Below are 15,866 nucleotides of genomic sequence, written 5' to 3' on the forward strand. Positions count from 1 at the left end.
TAATAATTATTTTATTCTGAGATCTTTTCTTTTTATTGGCTCATTCTTACAGATTACTTAACTTCAAATTTGAGGTAGGGCTAGACTCCCTATACTTCTAGAGGGAAAGTTCTAGTTTGGTCCTATATTATTTTCTGGGGGTGTTGAATCTTGTTTATTCCAAGTTTTCAAGGAAAGCTCAAGACTCAGGTGACGTGTAAACTACCAAAGTGGTCTGATTGAGGTCAAGGTTTCATCAGTACCCATTCCATTTGAACTTTGCAGATTTCTTACTTGGGTTTGGTTATATGCAAAAGTAGAATGCTGCTAGACTCTGCTATTTTCTGCCCATTGGAAAGCTGAGCTGTGTGGTTCAGAATGACAAAATGAAAAACTACTCTTGAAGCCCTGATTATTATAGAGTATTCTGATTAGGCAAGAAATTAAAATTGAGATCATTGTATTCCTGATGTTAGAGCCACATTGCTACTTACCTTTGAATTTTCTTTGAGAATTTTCTTCTCAAAAGCTAGAGACCGCAGTCTCTACCATTCCTCATAATTATAATATGTCATCCTTGGGTACAGTATTCCCCTTCCATTCTTTCTGGCTTTGAGACTTGGAAGGGGTGGTAAGCTAGTTGGCACCTGTTCCCACGTTTGCATGAGATTGAGGTGCCTTGGTATTAATCTTGTTCAGGTGCACAGCTTCTTCCTGTTGGTATGCTCTTCCATGTTAATGGTCCTGTTTAGATCCCTGTGTCCACAGATTTCTTTGTGGGCAGGCCTATCTTAGAAAAATGAATTACTGTAAATTTATTTTCTTGAATTTCTCCATCAGGATTTGGATGAGTACATTTCCTTGTTTTAGAGTAGTTATGCTGGGAAACTTCCTATATTTCTACTTGCTACACTGCCATCTTAGTTCTTTAGACTGAACTGATTGAATATCATTAGGCTTTATAATGTTTTGGTTCCTGATGTAGTTATGAAGCATCAGGAAAAATTAAACTGTTTCCTAATCCAATCCAATCCAACAAATATTTATTAAGTACCTATTATTCATAGGCACATTTTTAATAGTTGAGGATACAGATAAGAGATGAAAAGCATCCTCTAAGGTCAAGAAGCTGCTTTTCTACTTGAGTGTTTGTGGAGGAAATACAAAATATGAACATAAACATATATAAAATAACTTGAGGAATAATTCAGTCAGCCTTCTTTTTTAACACTGTCAAGTGTTTTGTGCCTTGGGCTATTTTTGCCTTTCCATGTATCCTAATGGCTTATTTTCCAAACCATGTCTGACATTTCATAAATACTTTATAAATGCTTGTTTATTGATTGAAAATCAAAACCAAATCATTTCCTGCTTTCAAAGAGCTTACATTTTGCACACTTTTTGAGCATAGTTCCAAATTCTTCTCCAGAATGGTAGGTATCTGTTCACAATTCTACCAGTATCAGTGTCCCAGTTTTCCCACATCCCCTCCAACATTCCAGGTGAATTTTGTTAAAATTCAATAATTTTGAGAACAGGTAGTAGATTAGACTATAATATCTGTGAATGAGATAAACAGAGAAGAGTAGTGTTATATAAAATGATGCTACAGAAAACTTAATTTTATTTTTATGTAGTTTTGTTGAGGTTGGGAAAGGACCCTAAATATTTGGGGTCACAGATCAGTGTTGTGAGGTGTCTCAAAAGAATTTGCAGGTTTGAACCCATATCCAAGTCTAGTGGCAAAATTTATTGTAATTTTAAGGCCAATTAAAACTGGCTAAAATTCCACAGATTTTATTAGCAAGACACCTTAATAGTTCTTCGTTTCAATGATATGGTAATTTTATAGCTGAGTGGTAGACCCAAGGAATGGTCTCAAGAATTTGTTTATCACTGACCAACAGACATTTTCATAATTGTGGAACTATTCTAAGGCCAGAAGACTTGAAATCATTGACAGACAGATAGTTAGGACAATAATCTCAGGATCACTAATAAAGTCCAATGGAAGAAATAATCTTATACTCCTAGGCCAGAAGACATAATAATTGACAGAACATTAGCATTCTTAGATAAGAGGGCCTCAGCATCACAGATTCCAAAGCCAGAAAATTTAGAATCATTGATAGACTGTTAGAACAGAAGCCTCCTAAGGTCAGAGAACCTTAAAATTATTGCTATCTCCCATAGAAGCTGTATAACATCAGTTTGGTCAATCCAAGGACATCTATTGCTGAGCCTGGAAGTAGGGGGCAAATGATTGAAAATAGATTTGTCTGTGTTTTCTGTGATGATTTGCCATTTTTCACATATTCACATATCATCATTTGATAGTAATTCATTACCATTATGTATTAGTGAAGTCATTGCATTTGTTATCTGGAATTGAATTTAGGAAGTTCATAGAGGGAGTAGCTTGACCAGATTCCTTATGCATAGCTAAAAAAAAGTACACTAAAGGTGAAACAGGTCTGAAAGCTTTAAGGGACTGACTTCAAATTATCTTCAGGATTTTGACTAAATAAATAAGGAAAAATCACAAATGACATTCTTTACTTAAAATAAGGAAGTAGGATACAGCAACTTTTGCAACAACTATTTACTCATCTTTAGTAATCTTGAGCATGGTGTTCACATGTTTCTAGAATATCACTAAGGAAAATTGAAACTGAAAGTTTTAGAAAACAAAAGATGTGCTGTGTGTCGATTTGATAATAAAAATATTTTTAATTTGGTAGTGAAGAACATAGCTGGGGGCAGCTAGGTAGTGCAGTGGATAGAGCACCAGCCTTGAATTCAGGAGGACCCGAGTTCAAATCTGGTCTCAGACACTTAACACTTCCTAGCTGTGTGACCCTGGGCAAGTCACTTAACCCCAGCCTCGGGGGTAGGGGGGAAACATAGCTGAAAGTATTCTTCAGGAAAGTATGTTATACATGTATATATAAATACAATATTTGACAAATATTCACCATTCATGGTGAATAGGCTATGAAACCAATGAAAAAGGTTATATATATATTTTTTTCTTTCCACTTGCATCTAGTTCTTTGGATGATCTAGCTTTCTCTGAGAATAAGCTTTCTGTAGTAACATAGATGAATGGTGAGATTTTCAATTACTCAGTTTTTTAGATTGAGTTTAATTGTATGAAATCTCAGAATTCTTCAGGACTTTGTTTAAGCATCAGAAAGAGAACACTTTTATGATGGAATGTAACTAAACAGAAAATGCAGAATAGGTAAAGATTATATATTGTTCCAAAAGAGACCTTCAGCTGGGATTTGTAGTTCATTGAGTTAGGTCATTTGTATCTGCAAATTTCCTAGTCATTGGAGATAGAATAAACTGGGCCTAGAATTGAACAGGAAGAATTTTTGTGACTAGTGTCCCTTTGGGACTTTGGGAATGAATATTGTATCTTCAATGTTTCCAGGCCAGTTTTTGACATTTCTAATTGCAGTGTTTTCATGGCATTGTAAACTGTGCATAACTTATTCTGGACTGGGTGTTAAGATTCATGCTTGGAAGATAGAGATTCAGAACACTAGCTAATAATTTAATAATTTACTAAAGGAAGCTTCTTTAGCTATAATACTCAAAGAATACTAAGTAAGCATACATCATTGATTCAGTTGGGTGAAACTTCCCTGCATCTGCATTGGTCATGGGGTGTGTGGGTATTATAATAGCAACTCCATAAGCTTTCTACACTGGAGTTTGCACTTGGAATCTAGGTCAGTGGTTGCTACTGACATAGGCACCCTACACCTATCAAGGGTCAAAGATAATTTCAGTACTTTTTAATTAAAACTATCCTATCCTGAATTTTGTATGGCCTTACAAAAAGCCTAGCCAGACTATGTGAAAGGGATCTTAGTAGATATTGTTCCTACTTAGGAATCATGGAATACCATCTTCATTTCCAAAAAAGTCAGACTTAATGTGTGACTCAAAGGGCAACAGATAATTGTGTAAATAGACTACAGCTTATTACAACAATGAAGTCTTCCTAAGAAATAGCTTAAAAGCTGATTTAAGAACTATATATACTCAGAATTGAAAAATGGATAGGACCTGTAGTTAAAGTGTAATGTCAGGGCATCTTGAGAGCTGAAGTATTAAAATATTTATGTGAAGATATGCCAGATCGCTTCTCTATAGAGTCAGACCTAAGAGAACAAAAATTTGGCAAGATGAGTTGGCATACTAGAGAGACTTATATGAACTGATGAGGCGTGAAGTGAGTGGAGCCAAGAGAATATTGTATACAGCAACAACAAGATTGTGTGATGATCATTTGTGATGTAAAGAAACTAAATGTAGCTCATAGTATTTTCATCTTTTTTTTGTTGGTGGTGGTGTTTGTTTACTTGGGTTTTTTTTTTTCCTTTGTGATCTGATTTTTCTTGCTCAGGATAATGTATATAGAAATATTTTTAGAAGAATTGTACATGTTTAACATGTAGTGAATTGTTTGCAATCTAAGGCAAGGGAGAGAGAGGAAGAAAAACTTGGGAACACAAGATTTTGCAAATGTGAATCTTGAAAACTTTGTATTTGGAAAAATCAAAAGCTTTTCTAAGATGAAAAGATGTAATAATGAGGTTTGTGCCACCTAGTTGCCCCAGATAGCCACTCTTTAAAACAGAATATTTTGTTTTTTTGATAATAGCTTTTTATTTTCAAAATACATGCAAAGATAGTTTGCATCTTGCAAAACCTTGTGTTTCTTCCTTCCCTTACTCCCCTCCCCTAAATAGCAAGTAATCCATTATAGGTTAAACACGTATAATTCCTTTAAATATTTTCACATTTGTCATGCTGCAAAATAAAAGTAAGATCAGAAAGGAAAAAAAAGATAAAGAAAACAAAATGCAAGCAAACAACAACAACAACAAAAAGGTGGAAATACTATATTGTGATCCATATTCAGTCCTCAAAGTCCTCTTACTGGATGCAGATGACTCTTTCCATCACAAGTCTATTGAAATTGCCTTGAATCACCTCATTGTTGAAAAGAGCCTAGTCCATCACAGTTGATCATCATATAATCTTGTTGCTATGTATAATGTTTTTTTGGTTCTACTCACTTCACTTAGCATTAGTTCAAGTCTCTTCAGGCTTTTAAGAAATCATCCTGATGATTGTTCCTTTTAGAACAATAACATTCCATTATATTCTTATTTACCACAACTTATCCAACCATCACCCAACTGATCAGCATCCACTCAGTTTCCAGTTCATTGCCACTATAAAAAGGGCTGCTGCTGCAAACATTTTTGCACATGTGCATTCTTTTCCTTTTTTTATATGATTTCTTTGGGATACAGGTACAGGAGAGACACTGTTGGATCGAAGGGTGTGCACAATTTGATAGTCTTTGGGTATAGTTTCAAATTGTTCTCCAGAATGGTCGGATCAGTTCACAACTCCACCAATAATGTATTATTAGTGTCCCAGTTTTCCCACATCCCTTCCACATTTATCTTTGCTTTCTTGTCATTTTAGCCAATCTGAGAAGTGTGTAGTGATACCTGAGCTGAAAATGTTTTAAATCAAAAATAGGAGCAAGAAAAAAATAATTCGTACATTAAAAATATTAGAAAATATTTTAAGGGTTCCATACTTAATCACCTTCTGTCTCTTAAAAGGAACAGAGAGACACGTATCTCATATTTCTTATTTGAAGAAATTTTGCCAGTTGGCACCTTTTGTATTTGGCTTATTCTCCTAGGTTTTTCTGCATGCTTTTTTTTTTTTTTTTTTTTTTTAATAGTTTGCCTCCAAAATACCTCTGGCTTCTAATATACCTTTTCTGGCCTCCTATTTCTTCTATAACCTTAAATCAGAACTTTCTAGTGATTAACAACTCATTTTGTGTGAACTAAAACTGAAGAATTCCAATTTTCTTTCAGATCTTCATCCACCTTTCCTTTTATTTACAATTTTCTCAGTTATAATGTTTGTATAATTCCAGAACTTTACATAGAAGTGTTTGCAATATGTCCTTAATATGTTTTTGCCATTTATTCTTTCTTTTCTAGGTTGCACTTCTAAGGAACAGTCACATTCTACCTTTTCCATTTGTAATACTTAATTTAAAATATTTTTTAAAAATTAATTAAGCTTCACATTGAATTATATGGACTTTCAAATTGAGTGATATTGACTGAAACTGAATGATATACTAAACTGGGGCAAATAGTTGTATGCTCTGTTCTATGTAGGGAGCACACATAAAGAAACTTGAAATTTGGAAGTGAAGTTGATTTTGAATTAGAAAGGAAGAAGGATATTCATCTAAGTGTATATGACAGACAGTGATTTAAGGGGAAGGGTGATAGAATGTCCAAACAGTTTTGAAATCAGAATAAATTTGAACAGTTCGACTTTTGGAATTGTTAGGAAACAAGTCTTACTGCAATATAAATACATTACTTTTGTTTAAAATAAGTGAAAAAGTTAATAGACAGTTGGACTTAATAGTCATAAAGACCTGACTTCAGGTCTTTCTTCTGACACTCATTATCTGTTACTCTGACTTTTTTCCTTATCTATAAAATGTGATTGATTGATTTAAAACACACCCATGTGTTTTAAAGATTGTTGTCAAGATAACATATATAAATCTCTTTGTAAATCTTAAAAATGCTGCATAGATGTTAGCTATTATTACAGTATGTGGTTTAAAAGTCTTAGTTGTATTCAAATTACTATATTCTAAAGTTTTTAATAAGTTTTAAATTTTTAGCTTATATGTTGTATTGTATTTTGTTATACAGTTGAATACATATGTTGGGAAAAGACCAAATAGATGAAGTGTTAATTCCATAAAATATTTTTTATTGACAAACTTTCATGATTAGGATTGTGTGCCTGTCAGATACTTATTGAATTACTTATTAAACTAAGAGACTGGCAAATCCACTTTATATCTCTATCACACTTATTTTAGTATCTTCTTTCCAGAACCAGATAAATGAATTTCTTATATATCATAACCTTGTTTTAATAAATAATGGAAATAAATGGATTATTTTATTTTAGGTAATTAATCTTAAATGATATTGTTTCCTTAAAGTTACGATAATTAATTAATAACTCACAACTCAATTCACATGAAAAATTCATTTAGGAAAAAGAAATTATGGATAAACATCAAATGTGAATTTGTTTAAATAATATTCAAGATTTTCTGGTTCATGTGTAGTGATATTGAACTCTTTAGTCATAGACTTTAATCTGTGCATGGTACTGACCTGATGCTGTGCAGGGACACTCATTGCATCCCTTCATTCAATTTACTCTTAATTATCCCCAACTTCCTGGGGAGTCTGCTTAGAACAGGTCATGAATGTGTGTTATTAAGTATTAAGATACTTGGATATGCTGGCAACATGTACCAAAGTTGTTTTACACATGAAATTTACACATAGATGATGAGTATAGAATGAGCATTGTTTGCCATGGTTAAAATCAAATACTATGTCTGGTACTGAAAAAGGGTTAGGTCATTTTGATAATTATTTATACTTGGAATAAAAATGGTCATTAATATAGTTCTTAAGTTTTTGTACTTTATTATTTATTATTCATTATACATTGTTCAAAGGGGCATTGTTAATCATTTTTGAAACATATAGTTTTGCAGCTTTATATGCATATTTTTAGGATGATTATAATTACTTTTTGCTAGGAGCATCTGTCAATGCAGAGTTTTGTCTCTTCAAGGTTCATGTGAAAATGGCGGATGAGGCTGTCTGTGTTGGCCCAGCTCCCACCAGCAAAAGCTACCTCAACATGGATGCCATCATGGAAGCCATTAAGAAAACCAGGGCCCAAGCTGTGAGTTTGAATGAATTTATCTGCTGCAGCTGTTTCACATATAGTAAACAGAAAAGCTAAGAGTTTATATTTTTAAAAAATTATTTTTTAAAAAGAGAATGATTGACTATGTTACAGCATTTAGTTCATGTCATATGAGTTAAATGTGGATGAAATCACTGCTGGAAATCAAAGGCTTTGTAGCATCTGGCGGTGCTGGTCCCTGATCTTGCAGGTGGCTGCTGGATTCAGCTTTCACACCAGGGAGCAGCTTCAGTTCATTTCCAAATTCCCCCTTGTGTCTTCTTCCCCCCCCCCCCCCCCAATACAATTAGTTTTGAGTGTTAACTCTTTCAGTGTCAACAGTTTTTAAAAGTGTTAAATTATAAAGTTTTCTCAGAAGACTTTGGTTTGAATTTACTTATAACGCTTTTTAAAATGTACACACATAATTACACTCAAACAGAAATCTAAGTCATGAATTCAGTAATTTAGTTATAGTATCAGAAGAATGCACATTAGCTTAGAAAGCTGTATACTGTACGATGCGTGTCTTTTTTCTTCATTCTTTCCCTTTTCCTTGATTCATATTCAGTTTAAAAGAAATGCATGAAAAAAGCAGACAAAATAAAGTAGTTATGATAACAGAAATTGCAGTGTTTATATATATATATATATATAGATATATAAACACATATAATTTCACTATCACATATTGAATTATCTTTAAAATTGAATGGAGGCAATGGACACTAGTAATTAGCCTGGAGTGCCTCAATTAGTATTCACATTTCTGTTGAAATAATGTTTTAGTGTGATGGTTGTTTAAATAAAAAACCTGAATTTTTGAATACATATTGCAGACTTTTTCAGCTTATTCACACAGTAATGTTTTAATTATGGCTTGTCATAATATTTTTAGTTAATTGGTTACATGGAACTAAATTAGTATGTTAGAATTCTATGCTTATGTTGCATTGAAGTGCATCCTATTTTATAAAATACTAGCATACAAAGAGAGGCTGCAAGAAGTAGTGAAATAACATTGGACTTGGAGTCAAAAGGCCTGCACTTAAGTTTTTGTTTTGATGGTGATTATATATAAAGACTTGGAAAAATCATTTGGCTTAGTCTAATGGACCAATGGGAATATGAATTTTTTGTGCTATTTTAGGAGGCTTTTGAATATACTTAATAAACAAGAAGCATCATACAAGATGTGATTTTTGTTTTTTGTTTTTAATGATACTTATAACATTATGTTTGTACTTAGTTTAAAACTACTCTACCGTTTTTCTGACATACATACATGCATATGTGTGTATTGTATATTTGTGTTTACATACAGTGGGCATTAGGATCCTCACTCTATAACCCATGATTGTGAGTCATATGATTTATTATTTAAATATAACTTTCTTACTAGAATGTGCAACCTTGAGCAATAGAGTAATGATTGGCATTATGTGATGAAATATAGCAAAGTGAAAATTTATGGCATTGGAATGCAAAAGGATATTAAATATCACAAAGTGTATATTAAATTAATTTTTTCCCTATTTTTATTTTTAAGGTACATCCTGGGTATGGGTTTCTTTCAGAGAACAAAGAATTTGCTAAGTTGCTGGTGAGTTTTATTGTTGGTTCTTGATTTTCAATTATTTTGCATTGTGATGATAGGATGAATATTTTTGGTAGTCACCTATGAAAATTATATTAAATCCTAATTTTGATTACATTAAAATATTTTTGCACAAATAAAGCCAATGCAACCAAGAGTAGAAGGGATATAGAAATCTAGAAAACAATTTTTAGAGCCAGTGTTTCTGGTAAAAGCCTTATTTGTAAACTATATAGAGAACTGAGTCAACTTTATAAGAATATAAGTCATTCCCCAATTGAAAAATGGTCAAGGAATATGAACAGGCAGTTTTCAGATGAAGAAATTGAAGCTAATTATAGCAATGTGGACAATACTCTAAAGCACTATTGATTAGAAAAATGCATATCAAAACGACTATGAGATATCACATCAAAGCTATCAGATTGGCTAATATGACAGAAAAGGGAAATGATAAATGTGGAGAGGATGTGGAAAATTGGAATACTAATCCATTGTTGGTGGTAAAATGATCTAACTATTTTGGAGAACAATCTTAAACTCTATCCAAAGGGCAAGCAAACTGTTGCATGACCTTTAGTCCAGCAATATCACTAGTAAATGCATATCCCAAAGGGTATTATAAAAAAGGAGAGAGGACCCACATGTACAAAAATTTTTATAATAGATCTCTTTGTGATGGCAAAGAATTGGAAATCAAGGGGATGTCCATCAACTGAAGAATGGCTAAACAAATTGCAGTATGTGAATGTATGGAAAATTACTGTGTTATAAAATGATAAACAGGGTGATTTCAGAAAAATCTGGGAAAATTTACATGAACTGATGCTGAGTGAAGTGAGCAGAACCAGGAGAATATTGTACACAGTAATAACAATACACAGTTATCAACTATAGATAAACTTCTTATTAATAGAGTGATATAAGAAAATTCTGAATCTCATGATACAAAATGCAGACTGAAGCATAGTATTTTTACTTCTCTCCCCATTTCTCATGGTTCTCCCTCTTCCCCCATTCCCCTCCCCCTGTTTTTTATTCTTCTTTTACAACATGACTAATGTAGAAATATGTTTAATATGATTGTGCATGTTTAATGCATATTAGATTTTTGCTGTTTTGGGGAAAAGGAATGAGAGGAAGGAAGGGATAAAAAAATTGGAACTTAAAAGCTTATAAAAGTGAATGTTAAACCATTTTTACATGTAATTGGAAAGATTAAAATACTATTGCGGGCGGGAAGAAAATGGTGCAAAAGTAAAAAAAACACAAAAGTTAATTAATACATTGAATCTGTGGGAAATGGGGGTTAGGTTCTTGTTAGGTTCTTGCAACTTCAAAAACTATGATCTTTTATTAGAGATTGCTCTTATATACTTTTCTGCATATAATTCTTCATAAATAAAAATTAATTCTGATTATATGCATAGTAACCATGAAATAATCCATAAAAATGAAGTATACAAAATAAAATTGGTAACATGAAAAAAGAAAAAAAGAATTTAAGGGTTGAGTGATCTTTTGAAAGTTTTATGCAACAACATGACAAATATGGAAGTATATTTAAAAAGAATTGCACACATTTAACCTACATTAGTTTACTTGTCTTGGGGAGGGCAGGTAAGAATGGGAAGTAGAAAAATGTGGCATGCAGTCTTTTTTTTTTAAACTAGCTTTTTATTTTCAAAATACATTCAGAGATAGTTTTTAACTTTCACTTTTGTAAGATCTTCTGTTGCAAATTTTTCTCCCTCTCTTTCCCCACTCCCAGACAGAAAGTAATCCAACATATGTTAAATATGTATAATTCTTCTATACATATTTCCACATTTATCATGCTGCAGAAAAAATCAGATCAAAAAGGGGAAAAAATGAGAAAAAATACCAAAAAAGCAAGCAAACAATAACAAAAAAGGTGAAAACACTATTGTCATCCATAGTTTGTCTTCTTTTTGGGTGCAGAAGACTCTGTATTATAACTTTATTGAAATTGCCCTGAATGACCTCAATATTGAAAAGAGTCACATCCACCGAATTGATCATCACATAATCTTCTTGCTGTGTGCAGTGTTCTCTTGATTTTACTCATTTCATTTAGTCTCTCTGAAATCATCTTGCTAATTGTTTCTTATAGAACAATAATATTTCATAACATTCATATGCCATAACTTATTCAGCCATTCTCCAATTGATGGGCATCCACTCAGTTTCCAGTTCCTTGCCAGTACAAAAAGGGCTGCCACAAACATTTTTCCACATTTGGGTCCTTTTCCCTTTTTTTATGATCTATTTTATAAACATATAACATATAAACATATAAGCCTATGTTTGAATCAAAGGGTTTAATAGCTCAGCTTAATAGCCCTTTGAGCATAATTCCAAATTGCTCCCTAGAATAGTTAGATTAGAGTTACAGTTCTCAAGGTTTCTGTGTACCTTTTTCTGTTTCTCTTCAGTCTTGTGGATGTAGATCAAATTTTTTGTTTAAGTCTGGTTTTTTCTTAGAAACATATAGAATTCCTCTGTTTCATTGAATGACCATCTTCTTCCATGGAAAAAGATGCTAAACTTAGCTGGGTAGTTCATTCTTGGCTGCAGTCCTTGATCTTTTGCCTTACGGAATATCAGGTTCCAGGCCCTTCTATCTTTTAATGTGGAGGCAGCCAGATCTTGGGTGACCCTTATTGTGGCACCTTGGTATTTAAATTGTTTTTTTCTAGCTGCTTGCAGGATTTTCTCCTTTGTGTGGTAATTCTGCAGCTTAGCCACTATATTCCGTGGTGTTCTTTTTTTAGGGTCTATTTCAGAAGGAGTTCGATGAATTCTTTCCACATCTACTTTCCCTTCTGTTTCTATTATCTCTGGACAGTTCTCTTTGATAATTTCCTGTAAAATAGAATCTAGGCTCTTTTTTTGGTCATAGTTTTCTGGAAGTCCACTGATCCGCAGATTATCTCTCCTAGATCTATTTTCCAGGTCTATAGATTTTCCCAGTAAGTATTTGACGTTGTTCTCCAGCTTCTCATTTTTTTTGTTTTGTTTGACTGATTCTTGGGTTCTCTGTGAATCATTCATTTCTATTTGTTCCATCCTGACTTTTAAGGAGTTATTTTCTTCTTTCACAGTTTTTAGTTCTTTTTGTAAATGCCCAATTTCGTTTTTAAATGAATTATTTTGCTCTATTGAATTTTTTTCCATTTCCCTAATTTTTTTTTTGAGAATTATTTTCTTTTTCCAATTCAGAAATTCTATTTTCTTGAGACTTTTTTATCTTTTCCAATTCAGAAATCCTACTTTCCTGTGTTTTTTTAACCTTTTCTAATTCACTAATTTTGTTTCCCTGTATCTCCTGTGAATTCTTTATTTTTTCCAACTCCAATTTCAGGACGTTGTTATTCTCTATCATAGTTTCCCTTTCCTTTCCCCATTTTTCTTCAATCTCCCTTAATTTTTTAAGAGTTTCTTCTAGGAGAGAGTTATGTGATGGGGGGCAGGAATCGTTCCCCTTTAGGTTGTTGTCTGCTGACTCTCTGCTGTTAACTTCCTCGGGGTTGGATACCCGCTCTTTCTCTGTGTAGAAGGAATCTATAGTTTTTTTGGCTTTTTTGCTCATACTTAAAAAAATCTTTTGGGGTCTGTCCCTGGGGTAGGAAATTATTTATTTACTTCTTTACCAGCTTCCTCCCAGACCGGATGGATGCAGCGGCTCCTGCGCCTGAGCTAAGATAGAGCTCTGGGAGAGAGTTCCCCACCCCCTCCCTGGAAGTGCCTCAGAGGTGATTAGCACTACTGTGCTTCGAGGGCGTAGAATAGTAAAGACAGCACAAAGCCCAGCCTATGTGTCCGGGTGGGGAGTGGATGTCTGCAGCAGGTGACGTGAGAAGCCCCTGTGCTCAAACTGGAAGTGTCTGCCAGAAACCGCGGTCCCTAGTTCAAAGGTTCCGCTTCTCTGGGACTTCCTGGAGCTGAGTTCACTCCCTCCAGCTAAGCTAGGCAGTGTGTGTTGCCCTGGGCCGTATCCACCCACTTGTCAATCTCTTAACTATTCTCAGGTGGTAGCTGAGGCCACACCCCCTGGTGCCTGAGTCACCCCCAGGGTCCGGGGAAAATCTAATCTGAGTTTTAAAATATTTTGGCTTTCTCTTCTGAACTGCTAAATAATTAGCAGAGAAGAGCTAACAGCCTGTGCCAGATTCCTTTACCTCAGTGGCTTCTCTGATCCCAGAGCCCTTCCCAGCGCAATGGGCGCAGTGTGCCACTACCCCACCGTCTGTGCTGGCCTTCTCTGTTGAAACTCCAGATTCTCTTCAGCTGGTAAGTCGTGCTTCCAGTCCTTGTGGTATCTATCAGTCCTGAGCTAATTCTGAGACTTAATTTATCTAATTGGTTGCGAGGGAGTGAGGACGTTCACTGAGTCCTGTGTTTCTTCTCCGCCATCTTGGCTCCGCCCCCGAATAGTTAGATTAGAAACACAAAGGTTGAAAACTATCTTTACATGTATTTGGAAAATATAATACTATTGACAAATTTTTTAAAAAGGAAATATTTTGAAAAATTGAAAATGTTAGTATTCTTTAAATTTGGAATTTGAAGATAATTTTAGCAGTGGAAGAGTCTACAAAATCCTTGTCACAGTCCATAAATAATCTCTAGTTTAATAGGGGAGCAGCTAGGTGGTACAGAAGATAAAAGGCCAGGTCTGGAGTTATGAAGACTCATCTTTCTGAGTCCAAATCTGGCCTCAGATACTTAGTAATCATATGATCTTGGGTAAATCACTTAACCTTCTTTTTGTTAGTTCCTTACCTGTAAAATGAGCTGGAAAAGAAAATGGCAAACTACTTCATTATCTTTGTCATTAACCCCAAATAGGTTTTCCAAAGAGTCAGACAGAAGTAAAATAACTGAACAACAATTATAGTTCCCCTGGTAATTTTCTCCGATTTATGACTTTAATCTTTAAGTTATAAACATATCTCTTGGCTTGTTTGACATTTTACATAGTGGAAGGAGCAAAAATTGAAAATCATGAAGTGGTGTTTTTTTTTTGGTGATGATGTAAAGCAAAATGAAATCACAAAATTCAAGACAATTCCGATAGACTTGTAATAGAAAGAGTCATTTGCATCCAAAAAGAGTGAAAGTGGACCAAAGCATAGTATTTTCACTTTTTATTGTTGGTTTCCGCCCTTGTGTTTTTCTTTCATTATTTGATCTGATTTTTTTCTTGGGCAGCATAATGAATATGGAAATTGCTTGCTGTTTATGGAAGGTGGTAGGGGAAAGGGAGGGAGGGAAATTTGCAACTCAAGATTTTGCAAAGGTGATTGTTGAAAATTATCTTTTCATGTATTTGGAAAATTAAAAGCAAAATACAGTATGTCTTGAACCCAATTCCTTCTCTCTATATGTATCATTTTAGTTCTGATCCTTATTACCTTTGTTGTGGTCAAAATTATAGTGCTAAAATCTTCCAGAGAAAGATAATTCAATGATTTGAATATTCAGAAAAGAGAGAATGTGGAATGTTGTGCCACAGTTCTCTTATTATCCTGACTCAGTTTCCCCAAATTGTTCTGCCCTGTTTCCCTGAATTGTTCTGTCTCAGTTCCTAATTGTTCTGGTCAATCCTGCAATACCACCCCTCTCTCTTAATCATCATAATATTTGATAACGATAAAAGACCTTCTATTTTAGACATCATGACCCTAGCTCTTCCCTAATTATCAGAATGCCTCTTCCAATCTCATTCAACCCTGGGACCAAACCATGGATCCAGGTGGTCCCAGTAAAACTCTCCCTTTCAAGTACAATGTTAAACACTCTCAAATCTCTACCTTGCCTCAGTTTCTCTGGCATTAGTAGGTCCCACTGAGATGTTAGAAAATGAGAGCAGGATTAGAGATTAGAGACCTTCAGGTCTCTACCATGGGCCTCAGGGTGGCTGGAGATCTGGGTTCTTGGCTTGGAGAGGCTGGCCCTTGGGATTTTTTCCTATCTGGGTTCTTGGCTTGGAGAGGCTGGCCCTTGGGATTTTTTCCTAGAGTCTTCAGGGAAGGGAGCAGTTTTCAATTGTAGCCACACCCAAAGGTGGGTTTTCCTCCACAGAAGAGTAAGTCTGGATGTTTTAGGACATAATCTAATCTATTTACCTAGTCTGTCTGTCTGTGCTAGTATTCGGATTCTCAGAATGGTATTCCAGGATGCCGGATGATCCCTTCTGTTTTATGTGTCTTCTAAGGCACATTTGGTCTGATCTGATTCTCAGTGCCTTTTTGGGCACTATCCATTATATGTGTTAAATGTTTTGTTTATTATTATAACTGTACAGTCTATGTCTGTGTGATTTGGATTCTGTGTTCTGTGTGACTTGTCTTTCTGTTCTGTTGGTTAAGAGCTCTGCTAAAGGTTTAAGAACAATGATTAAGAATTGGTT

The 15,866-nt window shown here is 34.3% G+C and overlaps 1 protein-coding gene across 3 annotated transcripts in view; it reads left to right on the forward strand.

Annotated features, from left to right (window-relative positions):
* Window positions 1–15,866, forward strand: part of PCCA (propionyl-CoA carboxylase subunit alpha) — a 423,045-nt gene that overhangs the window by 72,371 nt on the left and 334,808 nt on the right. For all 3 annotated transcript variants that reach the window (XM_074299450.1, XM_074299452.1, XM_074299451.1), the window contains exons 5-6: window positions 7,717–7,830; window positions 9,383–9,436. In XM_074299450.1, coding sequence (XP_074155551.1) covers window positions 7,717–7,830; window positions 9,383–9,436 — 168 coding nt within the window. The remainder of the gene's footprint in view (window positions 1–7,716; window positions 7,831–9,382; window positions 9,437–15,866) is intronic.

This window comes from Sminthopsis crassicaudata, chromosome 3 (assembly GCF_048593235.1).
Source record: "Sminthopsis crassicaudata isolate SCR6 chromosome 3, ASM4859323v1, whole genome shotgun sequence".
Taxonomy (NCBI): domain Eukaryota; kingdom Metazoa; phylum Chordata; class Mammalia; order Dasyuromorphia; family Dasyuridae; genus Sminthopsis; species Sminthopsis crassicaudata.